Below are 22,474 nucleotides of genomic sequence, written 5' to 3'. Positions count from 1 at the left end.
GCTAACCGCGGCTCCGGGAGCACCGTTGCTATGGTAATGCGTCTGTCAGCGTTACCACTGTTACCACTGACAGCCAGCAGCACTGATCACTCACGGAGTGAAGGCTACACGCTGCTGCACGGGAAGCAACGTCTTCCCCCATGCAGCAGTGATGGAGCAGAGCTGCATTTGTTGAACGAGAAAGACAGAAGACCATGGATCGTGGAGGGCTGACAGGGGGTAATAAAGATGGAGTCTCTAATGTGTCTGTGTATTTATTTCTATTAAAGTATTTTTTCTCTGTGTGGTGTCTTTTTGTTAACCCTTTATTGGAGATTCTTAATGGCCGGGTCAAACGTGCCTGACATTAAGAATCTCTGGCTTAATACTAGCTAGTAAAACAAAGCTAGTATTAACTCATTATTACCCAACAAGCCACCCGGCTTCAGGGCTGTTGGAAGAGTTGGATACAGCCCCAGATGATGGCGCTTCTATGAAAGCGCCATTTTCTGGGGCGGCTGCGGACTGCAATTCGCAGCAGAGGCGCCCAGAAACCTCGGGCTAACCTGTGCTGCGGATTCCAATCCCCAGCTGCCTAGTTGTACCCGGCTGGACACAAAAATGGGGCGAAGCCCACGTCATTTGTTTTTTAATTATTTCATGAAATAAGTGAAATAAATAAAAAAAACGGGCTTCCCTATATTTTTGGTTCCCAGTCGGGTACAAATAGGCAACTGGGGGTTGGAGGCAGCCCGTGGCTGCCTGCTGTACCTGTATAGCATACAAAAATATGGCGAAGCCCACGTCATTTTTTTGGTGGGCAAAAAACTTCTGCATACAGTCATGGATGGAGTATGCTGAGCCTTGTAGTTCTGCAGCTGCTGTCTGCTCTTCTCCAGACAGACAGCAGCTGCAGAACTACAAGGCTCAGCATACTCCATCCAGGGCTGTATGCAGAAGTTTTTTGCCCCCTGAAAAAATTATGTGGGCTTCGCCATATTTTTGTATGCTAGCCAGGTACAGCAGGCAGGTACGGCTGCCCCCAACCCCCAGTTGCCTATTTGTACCCGGCTGGGAACCAAAAATAAAGGGAAGCCCTTTTTTTATTATTTCATGAATTTCATGAAATAATTAGAAAACAAATGACGTAGGCTTCGCCCCATTTTTGTGTCCAGCCAGGTACAACTAGGCAGCTGGGATTGGAATCCGCAGCACAGGTTGGCCTGAGCTTTCTGGGCCCCACTGCTGCGAATTGCAGTCTGCAGCCGCCTCAGAAAATGGCACTTTCATAGAAGCGCCATCTTCTGGCGCTGTATCCAACTCTTCCAGCACCTGCCTGCTATACCTGGCTAGCATACAAAAATATGGCGAAGCTCACGTCCTTTTTTTGTAGTTTTTTGGCAAAAAAAATAAAAAATGCTTCCCTGGATTTTCCATTGCCAGTGAAGGTAACACCAAGCAGTGGGGGTTAGCAGCAAGTAGCTGCTTGGATTACCCTTAGCTAGCAATACAAAAAATGCAGCGGGAGCCCATATATATTTTTTTTAATTATTTATTTAAATAACTAAAAACAAAATGGGCTTCCCTGTATTTTGATTGCTGGACATCACAGTGCTGTAAAAATAAATCTTTAAAAAAAATGACGTAGCGCTCCGCGGTATTTTTGATTCTCAGCGCAGATAAAGCAGACAGCTATGGGTTGCCACCCCCATCTGCCTGCCGTTAGCTTAATTGGCAATCAAAATACAGGGAAGCCCATTAATTTTTTCTATTTAAAAAATAGTTAAAAAAAAATGACGTTGGGTCCCCCCATTTTTGATAGCCAGCTAGGGTAAAGCAGACGGCTGTAGCCTGTAAACCACAGCTGGCAGCTTTACCGTAGTTGGGGATCCAATGTGGAGGTCCCCCCAGGCTCTTTTTTTATAATTATTTTATAAATATTAATAATTACACAATAAAAGTAGGGTCCCCCCCAAATTGAATCACCATCCAAGGTAAAGCGGACAGCTGTGGTCTGGTATTCTCAGGGTGGGAAGGTCCATAGTTATTGGGCCTTCACAGCCTAAAAATAGCAGGCCGCAGGCACCCCAGACGTGGCGCATCCACTAGATGCGCCAATCCTGGCGCTTCACCCCAGCTCATCCCGTGCCCTGGTGCAGTGGCAAACGGGGTAATAAATCGGGTTGATACTAGCTGTAAAGTCACCTGAGATCAAGCCCAGCAGTTTGTGATGTCATGGCGTCTATTAGATACCCAACATCATAAACTGTCAGAACTAACAAAAAAAAAAAAAAATCGACAAAAGAAATTTATTTGAAAAAACAGTCACCAAAACATTTCCTCTTTCACCAATTTATTGTAAGAAAAAAAATAAAGGGGTCCCACGACGACTCTGGACCGTCTAGAATATGGGGGGGAGAAACTCAGGGAACGTATCCCCCATTTTCTAGGAGTGCAGACCCTTCATGTGAGGAGTGTGGGTGCAATGAATCTGCACTCTCTCTCCCCGGGTCCACAGTAGCAGAGTCCATGTCGTAATGGTTGCTAACAAAGCTGCAATGCCCTGCTCATGAGGTAAGGGCATGCCTAATCAGGAGAACTATTCTACATTTCTAAATATTGGTATTTGCTGATATTATTGCTATTCCACCTACTATATATTGGGGATAGGATCTTGGATATGGAATACCCCTTTAAGTCCAGTTATCCAGCTGAATGAATACTTAACAACAGAGCTCGCTATTTAGATGTGTTTTCTTGTGGCGTATAACGGACTCTCATGTTTGGTAGTCGTTCAGCAGGGAATCTATAAAAGCAAATCCCTCCATTTGGAAATGTATTATATAGCTCTCCTGATCAATTATGTTCCTTACCTCATGAGCAGGGCAATACAGTGATAATAATAATTTATTCATTTACAGTTAGGTCCAGAAATATTTGGACAGTGACACAAGTTTTGTTATTTTAGCTGTTTACAAAAACATGTTCAGAAATACAATTATCCATATAATATGGGCTGAAAGTGCACACTCCCAGCTGCAATATGAGAGTTTTCACATCCAAATCGGAGAAAGGGTTTAGGAATCATAGCTCTGTAATGCATAGCCTCCTCTTTTTCAAGGGACCAAAAGTAATTGGACAAGGGACTCTAAAGGCTGCAATTAACTCTGAAGGCGTCTCCCTCATTAACCTGTAATCAATGAAGTAGTTAAAAGGTCTGGGGTTGATTACAGGTGTGTGGTTTTGCATTTGGAAGCTGTTGCTGTGACCAGACAACATGCGGTCTAAGGAACTCTCAATTGAGGTGAAGCAGAACATCCTGAGGCTGAAAAAAAAGAAAAAAATCCATCAGAGAGATAGCAGACATGCTTGGAGTAGCAAAATCAACAGTCGGGTACATTCTGAGAAAAAAGGAATTGACTGGTGAGCTTGGGAACTCAAAAAGGCCTGGGCATCCAAGGATGACAACAGTGGTGGATGATCGCCACATACTTTCTTTGGTGAAGAACCCGTTCACAACATCAACTGAAGTCCAGAACACTCTCAGTGAAGTAGGTGTATCTGTCTCTAAGTCAACAGTAAAGAGAAGTGTTACGAGGGGGACCCGGGGAAGCGTGCCAAGATGGGGAATGGACAGCTTCCGCCGGTCAAGGTCCACTGTGCGGTGTAAGGGACCGCTGCTATGGTGGGTGAAGAGTGAGCGGGTTGCTGCTAGCGATCGTCTGGAATGTCACAGACGATCTATGTACACTGGTCTGCCCTAACCCGTGTGGGTTGTATGGCAGGGATCACACAGCTCGGTGTACCCTTTGCACGGGGAAGCACAGAGGTGCCCACGCACGTGTGCCAGTGGAAGTCACGAGAATATGGCACGAGGGTAGCACAGAGGTGCCCACGCACGTGTGCTTTCAATAACCAGGTGAGTCCAGTGGAGACTCGAGGAGCTCACCTGGGACAGGAACACGGCCTGTAGAAGGAGCTACTGCCGGAGCAGCAAGGCAGGGACACGGCCTGCAAACCAGGTGCTGCCTAAGCAGCAAGGGCCAAGCCCACAGAAGAAGATAATGCCTGAGCAGTGGCGTGGCAGCACGCTGCCAGACATCCAAACATAGAAGGACGGTCGCGCGCCGCCATGATGGCAGGAGGAGCTTTTAAGGAGGTATAGCTCCAGCCAAGGGCGGGCGCGAGGCGGAGATGACGGACTTGACCCAATCAGGATCCACGACATCCCAGCCTGGCCAGTCAGGATTCACCACGTCACCAGCCTTGTCATCAAGCCGTGTGACGTCAGTGGGCGAATCAGGATCCACCAAGCATAGCACATGCTCACCCTCCTGCCTCTGGGAAATAGAGGCGGGATCCTCGGTCTCACAATGTGTAGAGATAACGGGAGTCTCACTGCTTCCCTGAGCAGCAAATCTCTGCACATTGCGCAACCTCACAGACCTTCGAGGCTGCTGAGCAGGAGGAGCTGTGGCAGGCAAGGAATGGGAGACCGCCTCATTTCTTGCAACAGGAGTACCACTAGGTGTCACCCTTGTGCTGCCTCTCTGAGGAGGTTTCTCCTGCAGTCTGGCAGACCTTCGGCACTGCGGAGCAGGAGCGCTCGTGGCAGGCAAGGAGACTGTCTCATTCCTTGCCACAGGAGAGCCACGAGGTGTAACAGAGAAGACTCCATGAAAGTAAATACAAAGGGTTCACATCTAGATGCAAACCATTCATCAATTCCAAAAATAGACAGGCCAGAGTTAAATTTGCTGAAAAACACCTCATGAAGCCAGCTCAGTTCTGGAAAAGTATTCTATGGACAGATGAGACAAAGATCAACCTGTACCAGAATGATGGGAAGAAAAAAGTTTGGAGAAGAAAGGGAACGGCACATGATCCAAGGCACACCACATCCTCTGTAAAACATGGTGGAGGCAACGTGATGGCATGGGCATGCATGGCTTTCAATGGCACTGGGTCACTTGTGTTTATTGATGACATAACAGCAGACAAGAGTAGCCGGATGAATTCTGAAGTGTACCGGGATATACTTTCAGCCCAGATTCAGCCAAATGCCGCAAAGTTGATTGGACGGCGCTTCATAGTACAGATGGACAATGACCCCAAGCATACAGCCAAAGCTACCCAGGAGTTCATGAGTGCAAAAAAGTGGAACATTCTGCAATGGCCAAGTCAATCACCAGATCTTATCCCAATTGAGCATGCATTTCACTTGCTCAAATCCAGACTTAAGACGGCAAGACCCACAAACAAGCAAGACCTGAAGGCTGCGGCTGTAAAGTCCTGGCAAAGCATTAAGAAGGAGGAAACCCAGCATTTGGTGATGTCCATGGGTTCCAGACTTAAGGCAGTGATTGCCTCCAAAGGATTCGCAACAAAATATTGAAAATAAAAATATTTTGTTTGGGTTTGGTTTATTTGTCCAATTACTTTTGACCTCCTAAAATGTGGAGTGTTTGTAAAGAAATGTGTACAATTCCTACAATTTCTATCAGATATTTTTGTTCAAACCTTCAAATTAAACGTTACAATCTGCACTTGAATTCTGTTGTAGAGGTTTCATTTCAAATCCAATGTGGTGGCATGCAGAGCCCAACTCGCGAAAATTGTGTCACTGTCCAAATATTTCTGGACCTAACTGTATATAGCGTTATTAATTCCATAGCGCTGTATGTCTTTGGAGTGTGGGAGGAAACCGGAGTACCCGGAGGAAACCCACGCAAATACTGGGAGAACATACAAACTCCTTGCAGATGGTGTCCTTGGTGAGAATTGAACCCAGGACCTCAGTGCTGCAAGACTGCAGTGCTAACCACTGAGCCACCGTGCCGCCCATTTAGCTTACAGATGCATAACCACCACTCACTGTGTCTGAACACAGGAAGCTGAGCTGACAGCCGCTATGTGCATGCGGCAGCGTCTATTGTGAAGGAGAGGGCCGTGGGGGGATCAACGCTGCACAGGTACCGTGGGACACCGGGGAACACCGGTGAGGCTATAGGGGGTGACCTGGCAGGGCCTGGGGAGGAGTTTTCTGTCGCATGTGTCATGGCACATGCGACAGAAATCAGAGGAGTAGGGTGAATGCGGCCGGCGCGCTGCTGTGAGCGCGGCCATCTTGGATTTCTGGGAGGGCATCAGGGGGGGCACTTTGGTGACACCGGGGGACCGGAGGGGACCGGGGAGGAGATTTATCATGTTTGTTCATGCCAGATGGGAGATAAATAATTTTTTACTGGCGCTGTCATTTACTGTAACGTGATCATCGGTGTACTGTGTATACCTGTGATCACGTGAGCGGGGACCGGAAAAACCGTCCTGAATCATGATCTCCAGGGTCTCAGCTAGCCCTGAAACCCCGGAGATTTTCTGACGCTGGGGGGCGTTATTCACTTATTTCTGCCTGCTGTTTATAAACATTTCTTTTTTCCCTGAGGAAGGAGACGGTCCTTGTCTCTGAAACGCGTTGGAATGCTGAAATAAAAAGAAACTTCTTCATTAATCCTGCATCAGTGGTTTTTAAGCGCGGCTAAAACCCGTTTTTTTTCTCTTTATTATACATATTTTTCTACTATTCACGGGGCCGCTGCTTAAACCACGCTGACACTCACTTGCGATTCAAGGAGTTGTGCCTGGCACAACCCTATCAGGTGAGTGTACCTATTCCCTTCTTATCATTTCACGTTATATCGGGTAAGACCCTATTGCGCCTTTTGTCTCCCCACCTCTAGCACCTGCTGTTTATAAACGGAAGATCAGAATAAGGCTACATTAACACGACCGATCCATTTTTGCGGTCTGCAAAAAACAGTCCGTTTTTTTTCACGGGTGCATCCGTGTGGCATCCGTTTCCGTTCCGTAGACGGTCCGTATGTCATCTGTTTGGCATCCGTGTGCCTTCCGTTTTTTTTGTGTACTGCAAAAAAACTGAAGGAGGGTAAATGCATAAATTTACCCAGGATCCATAACTTCATCCTACATGAGGCGGTCACATGTTCACTCCAGTGCCATTTTCTACTGCTTTTCACAGCGTAGAGCGCTCTGGTGATTTTCTTGTGCTTGTGCACTTCATATCAGTCTTTTCTGTCATTATAATGGCAGAAAGACACATAATGTCCCACTCTCCTGCATTTTGTAATTTTGCACCCTTTGGTGCCTTTCATGTGGCACTAAGGGGTGCTTAGCTTTGTATTTAGCCAAAAAATGAAAAAAAAAATGACGTAGGGTTCCCCCTATTTTTGTAGCCAGCTAGGGTAAAGCAGACGGCTGCAGCCTGCAGACCACAGCTGGCAACCTCACCTTGGCTGGTAATCCAAAACTGAGGGCACCCCACGCTGTTATTTTAAATTAAATAAATAATTAAAAAAAAAAACACGTAGAGGTCCCCCCAAAATTGGATCACCAGCCAAGGTAAAGCAGACAGCTGGGGTCTGATATTCTCAGACTAGGGAGGTCCATGGTTATTGGACTCTCCCCAGCCTAAAAATAGCAGGCCGCAGCCGCCCCAGAAGTGGCGCATCCATTCGATGTGCCAATCCTGGTGCTTCGCCCCAGCTCATCCCGCGCCCTGGTGCGGTGGCAAACGGGTTAATATATGGGGTTAATACCAGATGTGTAATGTCACCTGGCATCAAGCCCTGGGGTTGGTGAGGTCAGGCGTCTATCAGATACCCGACATCACCAACCCAGTCAGTAATAAAAAAAAATAGACGACAAACACATTTTTATTTGAAAAAATACTCCCAAATACATTCCCTCTTTAACCAATTTATTAGAACGAAAAACAAATCCAGGTCTGGTGTAATCCAAGGGGTTGCCATGACGATTCACACTGTCCCAGTCAATGAAGAGCAGGATGTTCCCCATTGGCTGGGAGAGCAGTGCAGTGACCTGAGCTAACATCAATGGGTCAGCCCAGGTCACTGCAGGGCATGACAAGTGCTGCTGTCAGCGAGGTACATTACCTGCGCTGATCTCCTGCACTGCTGACAGCCCCTGTCACTGAGTTCAATGACCGCCGCCTTCACAGCCAAGTATCGCGAGAGGCCCGTGACGTCACCGCTAGTCAGTCTCGGGTCGGAAGCGAGAGAAAGTGATGTGACAAGCGGCGGCCATGGACGACAGTGACAGCGCTGAGGTCGGGACTTCATCACCGCAGGTAAGCCGAGCGGGACCATGTGTGCAGAGTGCCAGGATGACGGACGTGTGTGTGTGTTCATGCCGCGTGCAGGAGGGGCGGAGCGAGCTGAGCGGGAAAGTGTGGTCTTCCTGCACCTAACTAGGATAAACATCGGGTTACTAACCAAAGCGCTTTGCTTGGATACCCGATGTTTATCTTGGTTACCAGCTTCTGGCAGGCTGCCAGCGATGGCTCCTGCACACTGTAGCTGTAAAAAGCCCTGCTTTTTGCTGCTAGAACCGTTCTCGAACGTATCTAGAACTATCGAGCTTTAGCAAAAAAGCTCGAGTTCTAGTTCTATTTAGAACACCCCCCAAAATCACTCGAACTGCGAACTGGAGAACCACGAACCACGAACCGCGCTCAACTCTATTGATAACTACGCACGTGTAATATGAGCCGTTTTTCATGTCCGTAATCCATTTTTTGGTCCATAAATAATGCACGTGTGGTGGCTGTGTGTCCGGCGTATGGTAACCACGTGTGCGTGTGGAATGGCCGTGTGTGCGTGTGAAACTTAACTGACGTGTGTGTGTGTGTGTTGTCCGTGTGAAATGTCCGTGTGTGATGTTAAATGTCATTGATACATGTCGGCTGACAGCAGACAGAGTCGTGCGCTGAGAATGAACTCGGGTGAACTTCACCCGACTTCATCCTCATACCGCGGCTCTGTCTGTGTCGTGTCCTGATTAGCGGTCACCCGTGAAGGACGCACCGGTGACCGCTAATCACGAGAGTGACTGAATGGAGTACCCCTCTTGCATACTCACCGTTTCCCGATCACCGGCGCGGCGCTGCACGGCTGTTCTCTAAACTCCGGCGGCTTTTCCTCTTTTGAAAAAGCCAGCCGCTCATTAATCAATCTCATATTCCCTGCTTTCCCCGCCCACCGGCAAATATGATTGGTTGCAGTGAGACACGCCCGCACGCTGAGTGACAGCTGTGTCACTGCACCTAATCACAGCAGCCGGTGGGCGTGTCTATACTGTGCAGTAAAATAAATAAATAAATAATTTAAAAAAACGGCGTGCGGTCCCCCCCTATTTTAATACCAGCCAGATAAAGCCATACGGCTGCAGGCTGGTATTCTCAGGATGGGGAGCCCCACGTTATGGGGAGCCCCCCAGCCTAACAATATCAGCCAGCAGACGCCCAGAATTGCCGCATACATTAGATGCGACAGTTCTGGAACTGTACCCAGCTCTTCCCGATTTGCCCTGGTGCGTTGGCAAATCGGGGTAATAAGGAGTTAATGGCAGCCCATAGCTGCCACTAAATCCTAGATTAATCATGTCAGGCGTCTCCCCGAGATACCTTCCATGATTAATCTGTAAGTTACGGTAAATAAACACACACACCTGAAAAATCCTTTATTAGAAATAAAAAACACAAACACATTTCCTGGTTCACCAATTTAATCAGCCCAAAAAAGCCCTCCATGTCCGGCATAATCCAGGATGGTCCAGCGTCGCTACCAGCTCTGCTGCATGAAGGTGACCGGAGCTGCAGAATACACATCACCTCCTGTCACCTCCACGCAGCAACTGAGGTGAGTAGCGCGATCAGCTGAGCTGTCACTGAGGATACTCGCGGCCACCGCTGGATCCAGTGACAACGGGTAACCTCAGTGACAGCTCAGCTGATCATGCGGCTCTCTTCATTTTCTGCGTGGAGGTGACAGGAGCGGCGGTGTCTTCTACTGCTCCGGTCACCTTTATGCAGCAGAGCTGGAAGCGACGCTGGACCATCCTGGATTACGCGGGACATGGAGGGCTTTGTCGGACTGATTAAATTGGTGAACCAGGGAATGTGTTTGTGTTTTTTATTTATAATAAAGGATTTTTCAGGTGTGTGTGTTTATTTACTGTAATTTACAGATCAATCATGAAAGGTATCTCGGGAAGACGCCTGACATGATTAATGTAGGAGTTAGTGGCAGCTATGGGCTGCCATTAACTCCTTATTACCCCGATTTGCCACCGCACCAGGGCAAATCGGGAAGAGCCGGGTACTGTCCCAGAACTGTCACATATAATGTATGCGGCAATTCTGGGCGGCTGCTGACTGATATTGTTAGGCTGGGGGGCTCCCCATGACGTGGAGCTCCCCATCCTGAGAATACCAGCCTTGAGCCGTATGGCTTTATCTGGCTGGTATTAAAATTGGGGGGACCGCACGCCATTTTTTTTAATTATTTATTTATTTATTTCTATACTCCATAGTGACACGCCCACCGGCTGCTGTGATGGGGTTAAGTGAGACTCCTGTCACTCAGCATGGGGGCGTGTCTCACTGCAACCAATCATAGGCGCCGGTGGATGGGGAAAGCAGGGAATACGAGATTGTTTAATGAGCGGCCAGCTTTTTCAAATTAGAAAAAGCCGCCGGAGCTGTGTGAACGCCGTGCAGCACCGCGCCGGGGATCAGGAATTGGTGAGTATGAGAGAGGGGGGAAAACTTCAGTCACTCAGGGGATTAGTGGTCACCTGTGAATCCTTCACAGGTGACCGCTAATCAGTACACAGACAGCCGCGGCATGACAATGAAGTCAGGTGAAGTTCACCCGAGTTCATTCTTATCCCGCTACTCTGTCTTCCGACATGTAGTAACGACATTTTGCATCACACACGGACATTTCTCACGGACAACATAACCACACATCCGTGCAAGGAACGTTTTATTTGGACTCCCATAGGCTAACATTATGTCCGTGTGTGCATGCTCTGTCCCAAAAACGAACATGCTTCCGTGCCAAACGGAGCAAAAACGTGGGACGCACACGAACACACGGAAGATCAAATAACACGCACGTGTGCCTTTAAACATAAAAAAACATATGTGCACGTTTGGTTGTATCTACGGAAACGGACCAAACACGCACGTGTTCAACGGATGTGTGTTGCGGGCCTAAAACACACTGACTATCAGAAATCACAAGTGGTTTATTTCCTCTACATGTCATTCTTTTAGGGCAGCGCGGCGTTAACCTTTTCTTCCACTGGCAACATTTTTTATCCATGTGGGTCTGTTGCAGCTGTTTTCTAAGCCAGCATACTGGTTGTGACTCTCACATCCACACAAGATGAGCCTACTAATCCCTTCCTCACCGCTTCCTCTCACCTGGGTAAAGGCCCCGTCACACTAAGCAACATCGCTAGCAACATCGCTGGTAACGAACAACTTTTGTGACGTTGCTAGCGATGTTGCTGTGTGTGACATCCAGCAACAACCTGGCCCCTGCTGTGAGGTCGTTGGTTGTTGCTGAATGTCCTGGGCCATTTTTTAGTTGTTGCTGTCCTGCTGTGAAGCACAGATCGCTGTGTGTGACAGCGAGACAGCAACAACTAATGTGCAGTGAGCAGGGAGCCAGCTTCTGCTGAGGCTGGTAACTAATGTAAACATCGGGTAACCAAGAAGCCCTGTCCTTGGTTACCCGATATTTACCTTTGATACCAGCCTCCTCCGCTCTCACTGCCTGTGCTGCCGGCTCCAGCTCTGTGCACATGTAGCTGCAGCACACATCAGGTAATTAACCCGATGTGTGCTGTAACTAGGAGAGCAAGGAGCCAGCACTAAGCAGTGTGCGCTGCTCCCTGCTCTGTGCACATTTAGCTGCAGCACACATCGGGTTAATTAACCTGATGTGTGCTGTAACTAGGAGACTGGGGGCTGGTCACTGGTTGCTGGTGAGCTCACCAGCAACTCGTGTAGCCACGCTCCAGCGATCCCTGCCAGGTCAGGTTGCTGGTGGGATCGCTGGAGCGTCGCAGTGTGACAGCTCACCAGCAACCTCCTAGCAACTTACCAGCGATCCCTATCGTTGTTGGGATCGCTGGTAAGTTGCTTAGTGTGACTGGACCTTTAGACCCTATTTGCACTCCTTTGTCTTCGAGTTTGATGCTGAGATTGTTTTTCAAAAACGCAGCAGTTTTCCATTTCAACCGGGAAAAAAGAAAGTGTCTGTGTGTGTGCATTATATTTCTTGAATCTCATAGGTTTTGCTTGTACTGTAAAAAGCAGCTTTTTATTTGCCTTTATTTGCATAGAACCAATGAACAAAACCGCTACATATGACCATAGCTTAAGAGTATAGGAAAAAAATATTGCATTTTATTATCTCTAAAATGGCGTAGGCCACCAGGCTCTTTATTAGCATATTTTAGCTTTAATGATAATATTATGTGGTAAATGTATGGTAGTGTAATGTGAGCTATACATGATAATACTATTTAGTTACTATATTATTTAGGCATTGTGGGATGATAATATTTGTGCAACAAATTGATGTATTATTTGAAATCTTGGATGAATCCAGGGCTCTATATTCTAAAAATAGTGTGAGAACCTTTGGAGTGTTCCTCTCATGTTTCCCAATGGCAATCGCGGTGGGTGTCCCTCTGGTACATACTGTACATCCTAAATAAATAGCCAAAATTCTGGTGAAAACAGATATTTAAAAATAAGTCTAAAGCCAAAAACATAAAACTCTCTTTTAGCTGGAAGCCAACCAACGAGCCTGTACTTGAAGATTTCCCATGTGTCGGTGAGATGGGAGGTTTGTTTTGTTGGTGCCACTTTCCCTCCCTCAGTGCTGTGAGTGTTATTGAGCATGGCAGCAGCGGCTGCGTATCATACCCATGTAGCTTGCAAGGCCTGTTCAGAGCATGGTAACATTCTCAGAGCAGGCTATTACTGGATGAACATTAAATTTAAACTCTAAAATTACATAATTACACATATAATTAAGTTCATAATTGTAAGAAGATGCAAGTTAATTGCACTGCTGATGCTTGGAATTCTAACCTGCATGCCAAAATACAGCATGTCATCTATAAAACTATATGTTCAAGAAAAAAACAAAACTGGCACCGTAAGAAATATACGTGAAATACACCAAGATTCATGTAATGATCATGTGACTTAAAGCGTAACCGTTGTTTTAATCTTTATTTCATAAATCAATATTACACATAAAAATAAGAAACTTTATCAGACAAATTTTCTACTTTTTCTGCCAGAATTGATCAGTCATTATCAAAGTTCTCAATTATGAGCTAAAATCTGTATTCAGTGAAGATGTTCCCATTACTGAGAGTGGAGATGGCAGATGGTGCTGTTGAGATTCTATGTAGATAGCAGAGAAAGGAGGGAGGAGATGAATGCAAAGGAAGGAGCTGAAGGCAGAGGGAAGAGCTAGAGGCAGAGGGAGGAGCAAGAGTCAGAGGGAGGAACTAGAGTCAGATGGTGGAGCAAGAGTAAGAGGGAGGAGCTAGAGGCAGAGGGAGGAGCTAGAGGCAGAGGGAGGAGCAAGAGTCAGAGGGAGGAGCAAAAGTAAGAGGGAGGAGCTAGAGGCAGAGGGAAGAGCTTGAGGCAGAGGGAGGAGCTAGAGGCAGAGGGAGGAGCTAGAAGTAGAGGAAGGAGCTGAAGGCAGAGGGAGGAGCTAGAAGCAGAGGGAGGAGCTAGAGGCAGAGGGAGGAGCTAGAGGCAGACGGTGGAGCTAGAGGCAGAGGGAGGAGCTAGAGGCAGAGGGAGGAGCTAGAGTCAGAGTGAGGAGCTAGAGGCAGAGGGAGGAGCTAGAGGTAGAGGAAGGAGCTGAACGCAGAGGGAGGAGCTAGAGGCAGAGGGAGAAGCTAGAGGCAGAGCCCCTCCTTCCTCTTCTATGTATATAGAATCTCAATACAAATATGCTTATTTTCATGTATACTATTGACTATTAAATAAAAATTAAACCAACAGTTACAGTTTAATGTCTTTCTTCCATGTGACTTTCATAGAACTGTGCTATGGTTGCAGAAGAATCATGTGACAATTGCTAAATCAATTGACTTCAAAAGGGTTCAATTTTGCAATAGTATTTTGTGGTACAAAACTTGCAGTGAACTGTGATTTGGTGAGTCATTTACTCTCTAGTAAGGGATTATTCACACTGTTGTACTATGGTACTCTGTTGTACAATCAATCATACAGTGTTATTAGCCACTATAACCGTATCTTGCACATCTGGATGCTATCAATTTTAGAGTGTACCATTAAACATGGTTTAAGTCAGGTTTTTGTGTAAGATGTATACTTAAAAAATATTGACAATGGTTTTTTTTTTAAAATACGTTCTTAAGTTAAAAAATTAAAACTCTAGAAATGTTCTCACGGAAAACGGGGGATTTTTTTAAAGTCCTACTTGCTGTTATTTCAGGAAGAGTTTTCAGCATTGCTCCTTATCATCAGAGGCAGGATTACAATGTTAGGTAACGCCTCTATATACAGCTGATAGCAAAGGATCCACTAATAACAATAGGTGATGGCACAGCTGACCCTGCTCCTCCTCCCTTCACAACGACCTTTGACAGGTTCCATTAACAATTCAGTACAAAAGATAGAAGGATCCTTGTAAAGCAACCATTGTGGCAATGTACATATGGTATTTCCTGAAACAATAAGACGTTAGAGTGTAAAAAGTACTAGTGGCCAGTGTGAAAATAGCAAGATATCTCTCTTTTATTGTAATGGAGATTGTGATATTGGAAAAAAACAAACATTTAACATAAAACTTGATTTAAACAATAGGTGATTTTCTGATGATACATTCCCTTTAAGTTGTACAGATCAAATTTATTCACAGAAACATTTCTCTTGTCTACGTACTGTCCATTTTCAAACCAGACAGAACATAGACCCATATGTATCAATAGGGCTATTCACACATTTAGCTCTTACAGACCCACATTCTCAATCTGTTAAAAAATTGCTTAAAAAGTTTGGTCACTACTTTAACATTGATGGCCTATCCTTTGGATAGATTATCAATGGCTGATCAGACTGGTTCCGACACCCGGCACCCCGACAATCAACTGTGCTCTGTGCAGGAAATGCTCAGCTCTAGAGCTGCTCCATGTTCTGATAGCGGCCACAGCTGGGTACTATACATCTGCCTCCTAATCAATAGGAGGCAGAAGTGCAGTATCTGGCTGCGGATGATAAGCTTTCAGAGCAGCTCCAGAATTTTGCATTTCTGTCCATCTGCTGCCACTGGCGTCACTGAGAAAAGCTGATCGGCGGGGTTGCCAAGTGCTGAACCACAGCCGATCAGACATTGATGGACCAACCCTAAGGATAAGTCATCAATGTTAAAATAGTGGACAACCACTTTAATCTCCCTTTCTTGTCAATGTTTGCACATCAGACTCGACTATTCTATTAATTTTGGTTTTCTTTGACGTCCATTTTTATCACTTCTAATCACTGTGTATCCATTTTACATGGAGCCATTGTTTATGGGAGCAAAATTAGTTATATTTGTGTATATGCAGAATTATACTGTTTCTTGAGGGAAACACAATGCTATACTGAGGCAATCTACTGCAATCTAAAGCCTGCTTTACACGCTGCAATATATCTTACAATGTGTCGGCGGGGTCAAGTCGTAAGGGATGCACATCGGCATTGTAAGTTACATTGCAGTGTGTGACAGGTACGTGCGATTGAACGTTAAAACGTTCATCGCATACACATCATACCTTTCTCTAGAATTGCACGTCAGATTGTTCATCGTACCCGGGGTAGCACACATTGCAGTGTGTGACACCCCGGGAACAATGAACAGATCTTACCTACGTCCTGCGGCTCCCGGCCCACAATGCGGAAGGAAGGAGGTGGGCGGGATGTTTACGTCCCACTCAGCTCCGCCCCTCCGCTTTTATTGGCCGGCTGCCGCGTGACGTGGATTTGACGCCGAACGTCCCTCCCACTCCAGGAAGTGGACCTACGCCGCCCACATCGAGGTCGTATGGAAGGGTAAGTACGTGTGACTGGGGTTAATCGTTTGTGCGCTACGTTCAAAAAATTGAACGTGCCGCACATACAATGGGGGCGTTGCAAATCGCATACGATATTGCATGCGAAATTGCAACGTGTAAAGCAGGCTTAAGGTGTGAAAACTGGCACATAATGGATCTGAAGTTAGTGATTCTAACTTCTTGATAAATATTCTAACTTGATAGCTTCTTGATAAATGGTACTGCATCCTATTACAAAAGGGAAGGGAATTTTTACATATATTTCTTATGATTATTTTCCCACAGATGTAGCAAACTTTACCTTAACAAATAACCCATGATGTTAATAACTTTTCACAGAAGTTTATCTCGATTAAGGCTCACCTCACATCAGCGATATTTTTTCACAAAACTGGATCCGTTACAAATGCGTTTCATTTCAATTCATTTCCAATGGAATCGCGACAAGATGCGGTCACATGCAATTGTGTATGACGCACACAACCGCACGTGACCGCATCTTGCCTCAATTCCATTGGAAATGAATTGAAATGAAACGCATTTGTAACAGATCTGGTTTTGCGGCAACATACAGCAGATGTGAGGTGAGCCTTAGAGAACTAAGATAACAAATGATTTTTGACAATTTTGTTAAATGAGAAAACTACAAGGTACTTGCAAAAACAGGAAACTTTGCAATTTACTTCTGAGTAAAAGTCACCTGTGTTGTCAAGAACAAAGGGATTTTTAAGTTTTTGTACAGAGCTCATTTTCAAGGTTACCAGCCAACTCTGCTGTCCATGAGCCTGGATCATTTCCTAGGCAAGGAGCACATGCTTGCAAGCTCTTAACTTTAATGTATGCAAGTGCTGTTGGGAACATTGCCAGATCACTGGTTTAGTCATCCTGCACTACTCCAGTGCTGAAGAGACAACTTTACCTCTGCCTGCAGCATAAGAAAGCACGCAATACAAACCAACAGAGGGACCATGCCAATGGTTCCAGCTGACCATCTTCAAGTGAGCATCAACCCCTGCCAGTCAGCTCCAGAATATAGATTAGAAAATTCCTTTAACATTGTATTCGCAAAGTCAATTTTTTTTGTGCAGAAATATTGTTGCACTGAGTTTCTGTTAAAGTAAACCTTACAACATACAGTATATCTTTCCTCCACAAAACCTGTGATTCTCCGAAAATAAGTCAGATGCCTTATATTATTTTTTTTCTCCGAAAGATGGGCTAGGGCTTATTTTCAAGGAATGTCTTATTTTTTCTCCATGAACAACAGTCCACATTTATTCTTGAAAAAAAAAAATCAACATTTACTCAAATATAGTCATATTGCATTCTGGAACATCAACATAACTCTACAAACCCTTTGTGTAATGTGTATCTATCTATCTATCTATCTATCTATCTATCTATCTATCTGTCTGTCTGTCTGTCTATCTATCTACGCACAAACACACACACACATACACACACACACTGCACATACATACCAGTCTGTCTCATCTTCAGCTTTAGTCTCTTGCAATTAAGAGACCTATGTTACAATAGTCACAAAGGTCCTTAAGCAGTCTAATTATCAGCATATAAATGCTGGGGCCCCTAGGAGAATGGGGACCCTGTGAAATTGTCCAGTTTGTGCTCCCTTCTCCCTAATACCAGTCCTGTATACCGGCCTGTCTCCTGTTCAGTCCTTGCAGACTCTTGCAATTAAGAGACCTTTGGTCACATAACTGAAGTCACCAAAAGTCCTTAAACTATCTTAACCTCGGAATACAAATGTTAGGGTTCCTAAGAGAGTGGAGGTCCTGAGAAATTGTCCAGTCGGAGTTCCCCTAACATTGGACCTGACTGCAACTATTGCTTATTTTTGGAGTGGGGCTTATATTTCAAGCATATGCCACAAATCCTGTAAAATTATGATAGGGTTTATTTTCAGGGTAGGTCACATTTTTGGAGAAATGCAGTCGGATTCCTTACAATTTTGTTTATTAAAAAAGACACCCAAGAGAGTACATGAGACATGACTCAAACACACTGAAAAGTCTTACATGATCATTGCAGATTGTTACAACGTAATACTTCTGTGTGCTTTTAAATTAACTACTATGTCATGTATCATATGTTTCCCAAATAAATACAGTTACAACTAAAATAAAAAGCCTTCTCCAGCTTGACAAGTATTTGCAGGAACTTTATTACTCCACATCAAGTTTACTGCCCCCACTGCGTTCTCCAGGAGCTTGTGATCATGTAGTCACTGCTTTTCCCCATTTTAATCTATGTACTAATTATCATTTGTTTCCTGTTTTATGTCCGACTGCTTCTGTGCTCAGGGATTCCATAAATGTTGAGTGTTATTGCCTATTTTCTACAGCAATTTCTTTTTCTTTCAGAATGCTTCAAACAGATGTGCAGTCCCTGAAGCTTCCGCTCCACAAATCAGGCATCATCATTGCCATGAAACGGTCCACGACCCACAGCTGACTTCATGCTCCTGCCCTTTGTATGCCTGTAAATGGGAAGGTCATTTAGAGGTGGTTGTTGCTCATTTAACACAAACTCATACAATAAACATACTCCATGGAACAGAAATTGTCTTTCTCGCTACAGATATGCACCTTCCAGCACCGGTGGACTGGATAATTGCACATTCTTGTTTGGGCCATCACTTTTTGCTTGTGCTCAGAAAGCAAGAAAAATATGAGGGATACCCGCAATTTTTTGCTACAATGATGCTGATTGGCACGCCAGCACAAGCTGAGAATTTCAACTATAAACTGGAACTGAACAGGAATCGTAGAAGACTGACATGGGAATCCAGTCCCCGCTCAGTCTTAGACTGTGTTGACTCTATAATTACAGATGGTGATTGCCTTGTGCTTAATGCCTCAGTGGCTCAGCTGTTTGCTGATAATGGAAGCCTGGCCATTGGAATTGCAATAACTGCAAGCAAACTTTGTGCTACTCAACCTGAAATGTAATTTGCCGGACATCTGTGTATGGAAATCCAAACTAATGGGCTTTTTACCCTCCCTTGGCTTTTTAGCTCTTCTACATAGGAAAAGATTGTTCTGAGAGAAATGTATAAGCAATACTGCTTTTTGATGTATTTAGATTTAGTTTCTGTGAAAACTTTTTGACTCATAAGGAGCTATTGGCAGTAGGATGACATGTGAAGATATTTGTATGTTTCCATATGTACTGTATATTTCTATGTCTATATATGTTTTCCTGGATTAATAGCTACAAATGTCAACACTGGTCAAAATAGATTCTCAAGTTTAGTTTTATTTTCAAGTTAAACTTCCTCAATAACATTTCATGTTTGGTTTCTGTAACAACTTTAATTTTTTATTGTTCATATGTGTTATAGTCATTATGTCATATCAATTTAGGAGAATGAAATTTATATTACCCAATAACCTGCATGTCTAATTAGGAAGGGACATTCTGGGATAAAGAGACTTATGAGCCATTCAATCCTATCTTGTGAAATTTTATCATATCTCTCATCCAGGCTAATGGTTCTCCTTCTTTGCAGTGATGATTGGCAAAAAGCTCTAAACAGCTATATGTTTTGATAATTTTGATGTAACTTTTTATCGTAAGTAGAGATGAGCGAACCCATAGAATTTCAGTTTGGCAGGGGAGGCCGGGTTTTAGATAGTTTATATAATTTGACACCAGAACTTGAACTCAACCCCAATGGAAGTCACTAATTCGACAGTTCAGGTCTCCCCCCACATGCAGCCAGCCATAAACAGATCACTTACGGGGGAGGGTGGGCAGGGTTTTTCCATATTTTTTTGTGCACACTACAACTCTGAACCCAAATAGGTTTTTTTTGTTGAAAAATTTGTGTTTAGTACGAACACCAAACCTCGAGTTCGCCCATCTGCAATTCTAAGTAGAGATTAGCAGACCCATGAAAGTTCAGTTCGGTGAGTGCAGGTTAACTTTTGAAAAAGTTCAGTTTGACACCTGGACTTGACCTGAACCCCAATTAAAGTCATTAATTGGTCAGTTCGGGTCTCCGCCCACTTGCAGCTAGCCATAGACAGATCACTTGCGGGGGAGGGTGGGCAGGGTTTTTCTCTTTTTTGGGGTAGTGCGTACTACATCTGCTCAGGTGCAAGTAGATCAAACACTGCAAGCGGCTCGCATGGGCTGATCACCAAGTGTACCTGAACACAAAGATGTTCGCCTGTGTGGTTTTCATACATACAGCACCCACTCTCCGAACTCAAAGTCTGTGTTTTGTAAAGTCAGTGTTTGTTACAAACACTAAATCTTGCGTCCGCTCATCTCTGATAATAAGTAAAGAAAAGCAAACCCAAACCATGAAGTTAACGGTTTATATCGAACATGGACTTTACAAAAAATCAGTGTCTGAGTTCGGGTGCTGTACATATGCTAACCAATTGATCAAGAATCGGGGTGCTCGGGTATGCTCGGTACCTGACCCAGTGGGAGCCGCTTGCAGAATGGTTCACACTTGGAGTAAAATCAGCATTATCAGATGCAGTGTGCACAAAAAAAATCCTCCCCTGGAAATACTCTGTTTATAGCTGGCTATATGTTGTTATGGAGAGCCAAACTGCCCAATCAGTGAGTTCCAATGGGATTTGGGCTCCGGGATCAAGTTCAGGTCAAGTCCAGGTCCTAAACTGAAACTTAATCTAAATTCCATCTGAAACTGGCGAACCTAAACTTCAACAGGTCCGCTCATCTCAAATCCTAAGCCATATAGCAAGACTCTTTAAAAGGCCAATATTGACTTATGGATTGTAATTTCCTATAAATGACTAGAGACCTATTGAGACCCTACTCTGTTCCTCTTTGAAAATGATTTTTGCATATAAGCCAATATTATAATTGTCTTGATGAGATTGAGATGAATTTTCACAATCATTTTGGATGCATGGCTTGTCATTACAGAATGAAACTGTATTATTAATTTCTAATCCCATTCTGATCCATCTCTATCAGACAATGTAGAGAGGACTAATAAGCAGTAGCTAATACTTTGGTGCATTTTATGTTAAAGATGCCTTAGAGCCAGAGCAAGATATCAATAGCATTGCTATGACCCAAAGATCATAGTAAAAAACATCAGCAGCAAAAAGGGTATAGAGCACTAGATATCCAAATAATTAAAGAATAGTGACATGTCATATATAAAAGCTACAGATAACAGATTATAATATCATGAGTAGTTGCACAAAAGGATAAATTCAGCTCCACTTCTTTGTTTAATATTGTTGTGGTTTTGGTTTTTACAGATTTTACACATTATTATTATTCTGATTTGCCATATTGTCCATATCATTTTAGGAGGCAGAGTTGTATAATTTAATATCATGTGATTCTATTTGTTAACCTTTACACCATTACTTTTTCCATTTTCACATATTCTGTTTGACTAATTCCAATTCACTTTAAGTGAACATATGACATCAATATTTTCAATGGCCAGCATAGCTAGCATTTCGTGCTAAAGATTAATAGGGAATGATGCATATTATGCCAGATTTTTCATAATTACACAATACACTTGATGCAATATGTCAGACTTTTTAGACAGTTTTGTTTTGCTTAGGCTGCATTCATATGGCAGTGTTTCATGGTCCGTATGAATTCTGGGCCTGCCATGGGTCACCTGAGTGGAGCGCAACAGCCTCCAAAGCATAAATGAGGCAGGTAAACTTAAAGGGAACCTGTCACCAGATTTTTCCCTTATGAGCTATGGCCACCACCAGTGAGCTCTAATATACAGTATTTCAGAATTCTGTATATAAGAGCCCAGACTGCTCTGTAGAATGTAAAAAAACACCTTTACAATACTCATCTAGAGGGCAGTCCAGTCCGATGGGCATCACTGGTCTCAGTCCAGCGCCTCCTCTCTTCTTGCAATTGCCCGTCCTCCTGCCCAGCCCCGTGTGCATGACATCATTCACAGAGGCTTCCATTGTGCTCCTGCACATGTGCACTTTTATTTGTCTTATAGTACTGTAATGTACCGGCACGAGAAAAGGTCAAACACCACCTGTGCATGCGCACTACAGTACTTTGATCTGCCCTCAGCCGGGCAGTTCAAAGTACGCATGTACAGGAGCACAATGGAGGCATCTCTGTGACTGACACAGGATGCTTCATCCACATGGAGCTCCACAGGAGGACAATGATCGCAAGAAGGGAGGACGCACAGGACCCGTGACACCCAATGCACCGGTCCACCCCCTAAGTGAGTATTATAAAGGTATTTTTTATGTTCTTCAGAGCAGCCTGGACTCTTTTATACAGTATTCTGGAATGCTGTATATAAGAACTCACTGGTGGTGGCCACAGCTGATAAGGGAGAAACCTGGTGACAGGTTCCTTTTAAGTCAGAAGACCTACTGTTGGGACATCACGGTCCATACTCAGATTATAAATGTCAGACACTTCATGACACAATTTATGTCAAAAATGGCTTTAATTGCTAACAAACAGGAGTATTTGAAGGTTCGTCTTCGCCATTCTC

General features: G+C 44.5%; 1 protein-coding gene across 1 annotated transcript in view; it reads left to right on the top strand.

Moving 5' to 3' along the window:
• SIAH3 (siah E3 ubiquitin protein ligase family member 3) overlaps window positions 1-22,240 on the top strand; it is a 175,488-nt gene extending 153,248 nt beyond the window's left edge. Inside the window, exon 2 of the mRNA XM_075336881.1 lies at window positions 18,345-22,240. Within this exon, the coding sequence (XP_075192996.1) occupies window positions 18,345-18,932 (588 nt within the window). The 3' untranslated portion in view covers window positions 18,933-22,240. The remainder of the gene's footprint in view (window positions 1-18,344) is intronic.
• Window positions 22,241-22,474: the final 234 nt, after the last annotated feature.

This window comes from Anomaloglossus baeobatrachus, chromosome 2, assembly GCF_048569485.1.
Source record: "Anomaloglossus baeobatrachus isolate aAnoBae1 chromosome 2, aAnoBae1.hap1, whole genome shotgun sequence".
Classification (NCBI taxonomy): Eukaryota; Metazoa; Chordata; class Amphibia; order Anura; family Aromobatidae; genus Anomaloglossus; species Anomaloglossus baeobatrachus.
The sequence above is the reverse complement of the archived record's forward strand: the minus strand, read 5'-3'. Positions and strand labels throughout refer to the sequence as shown.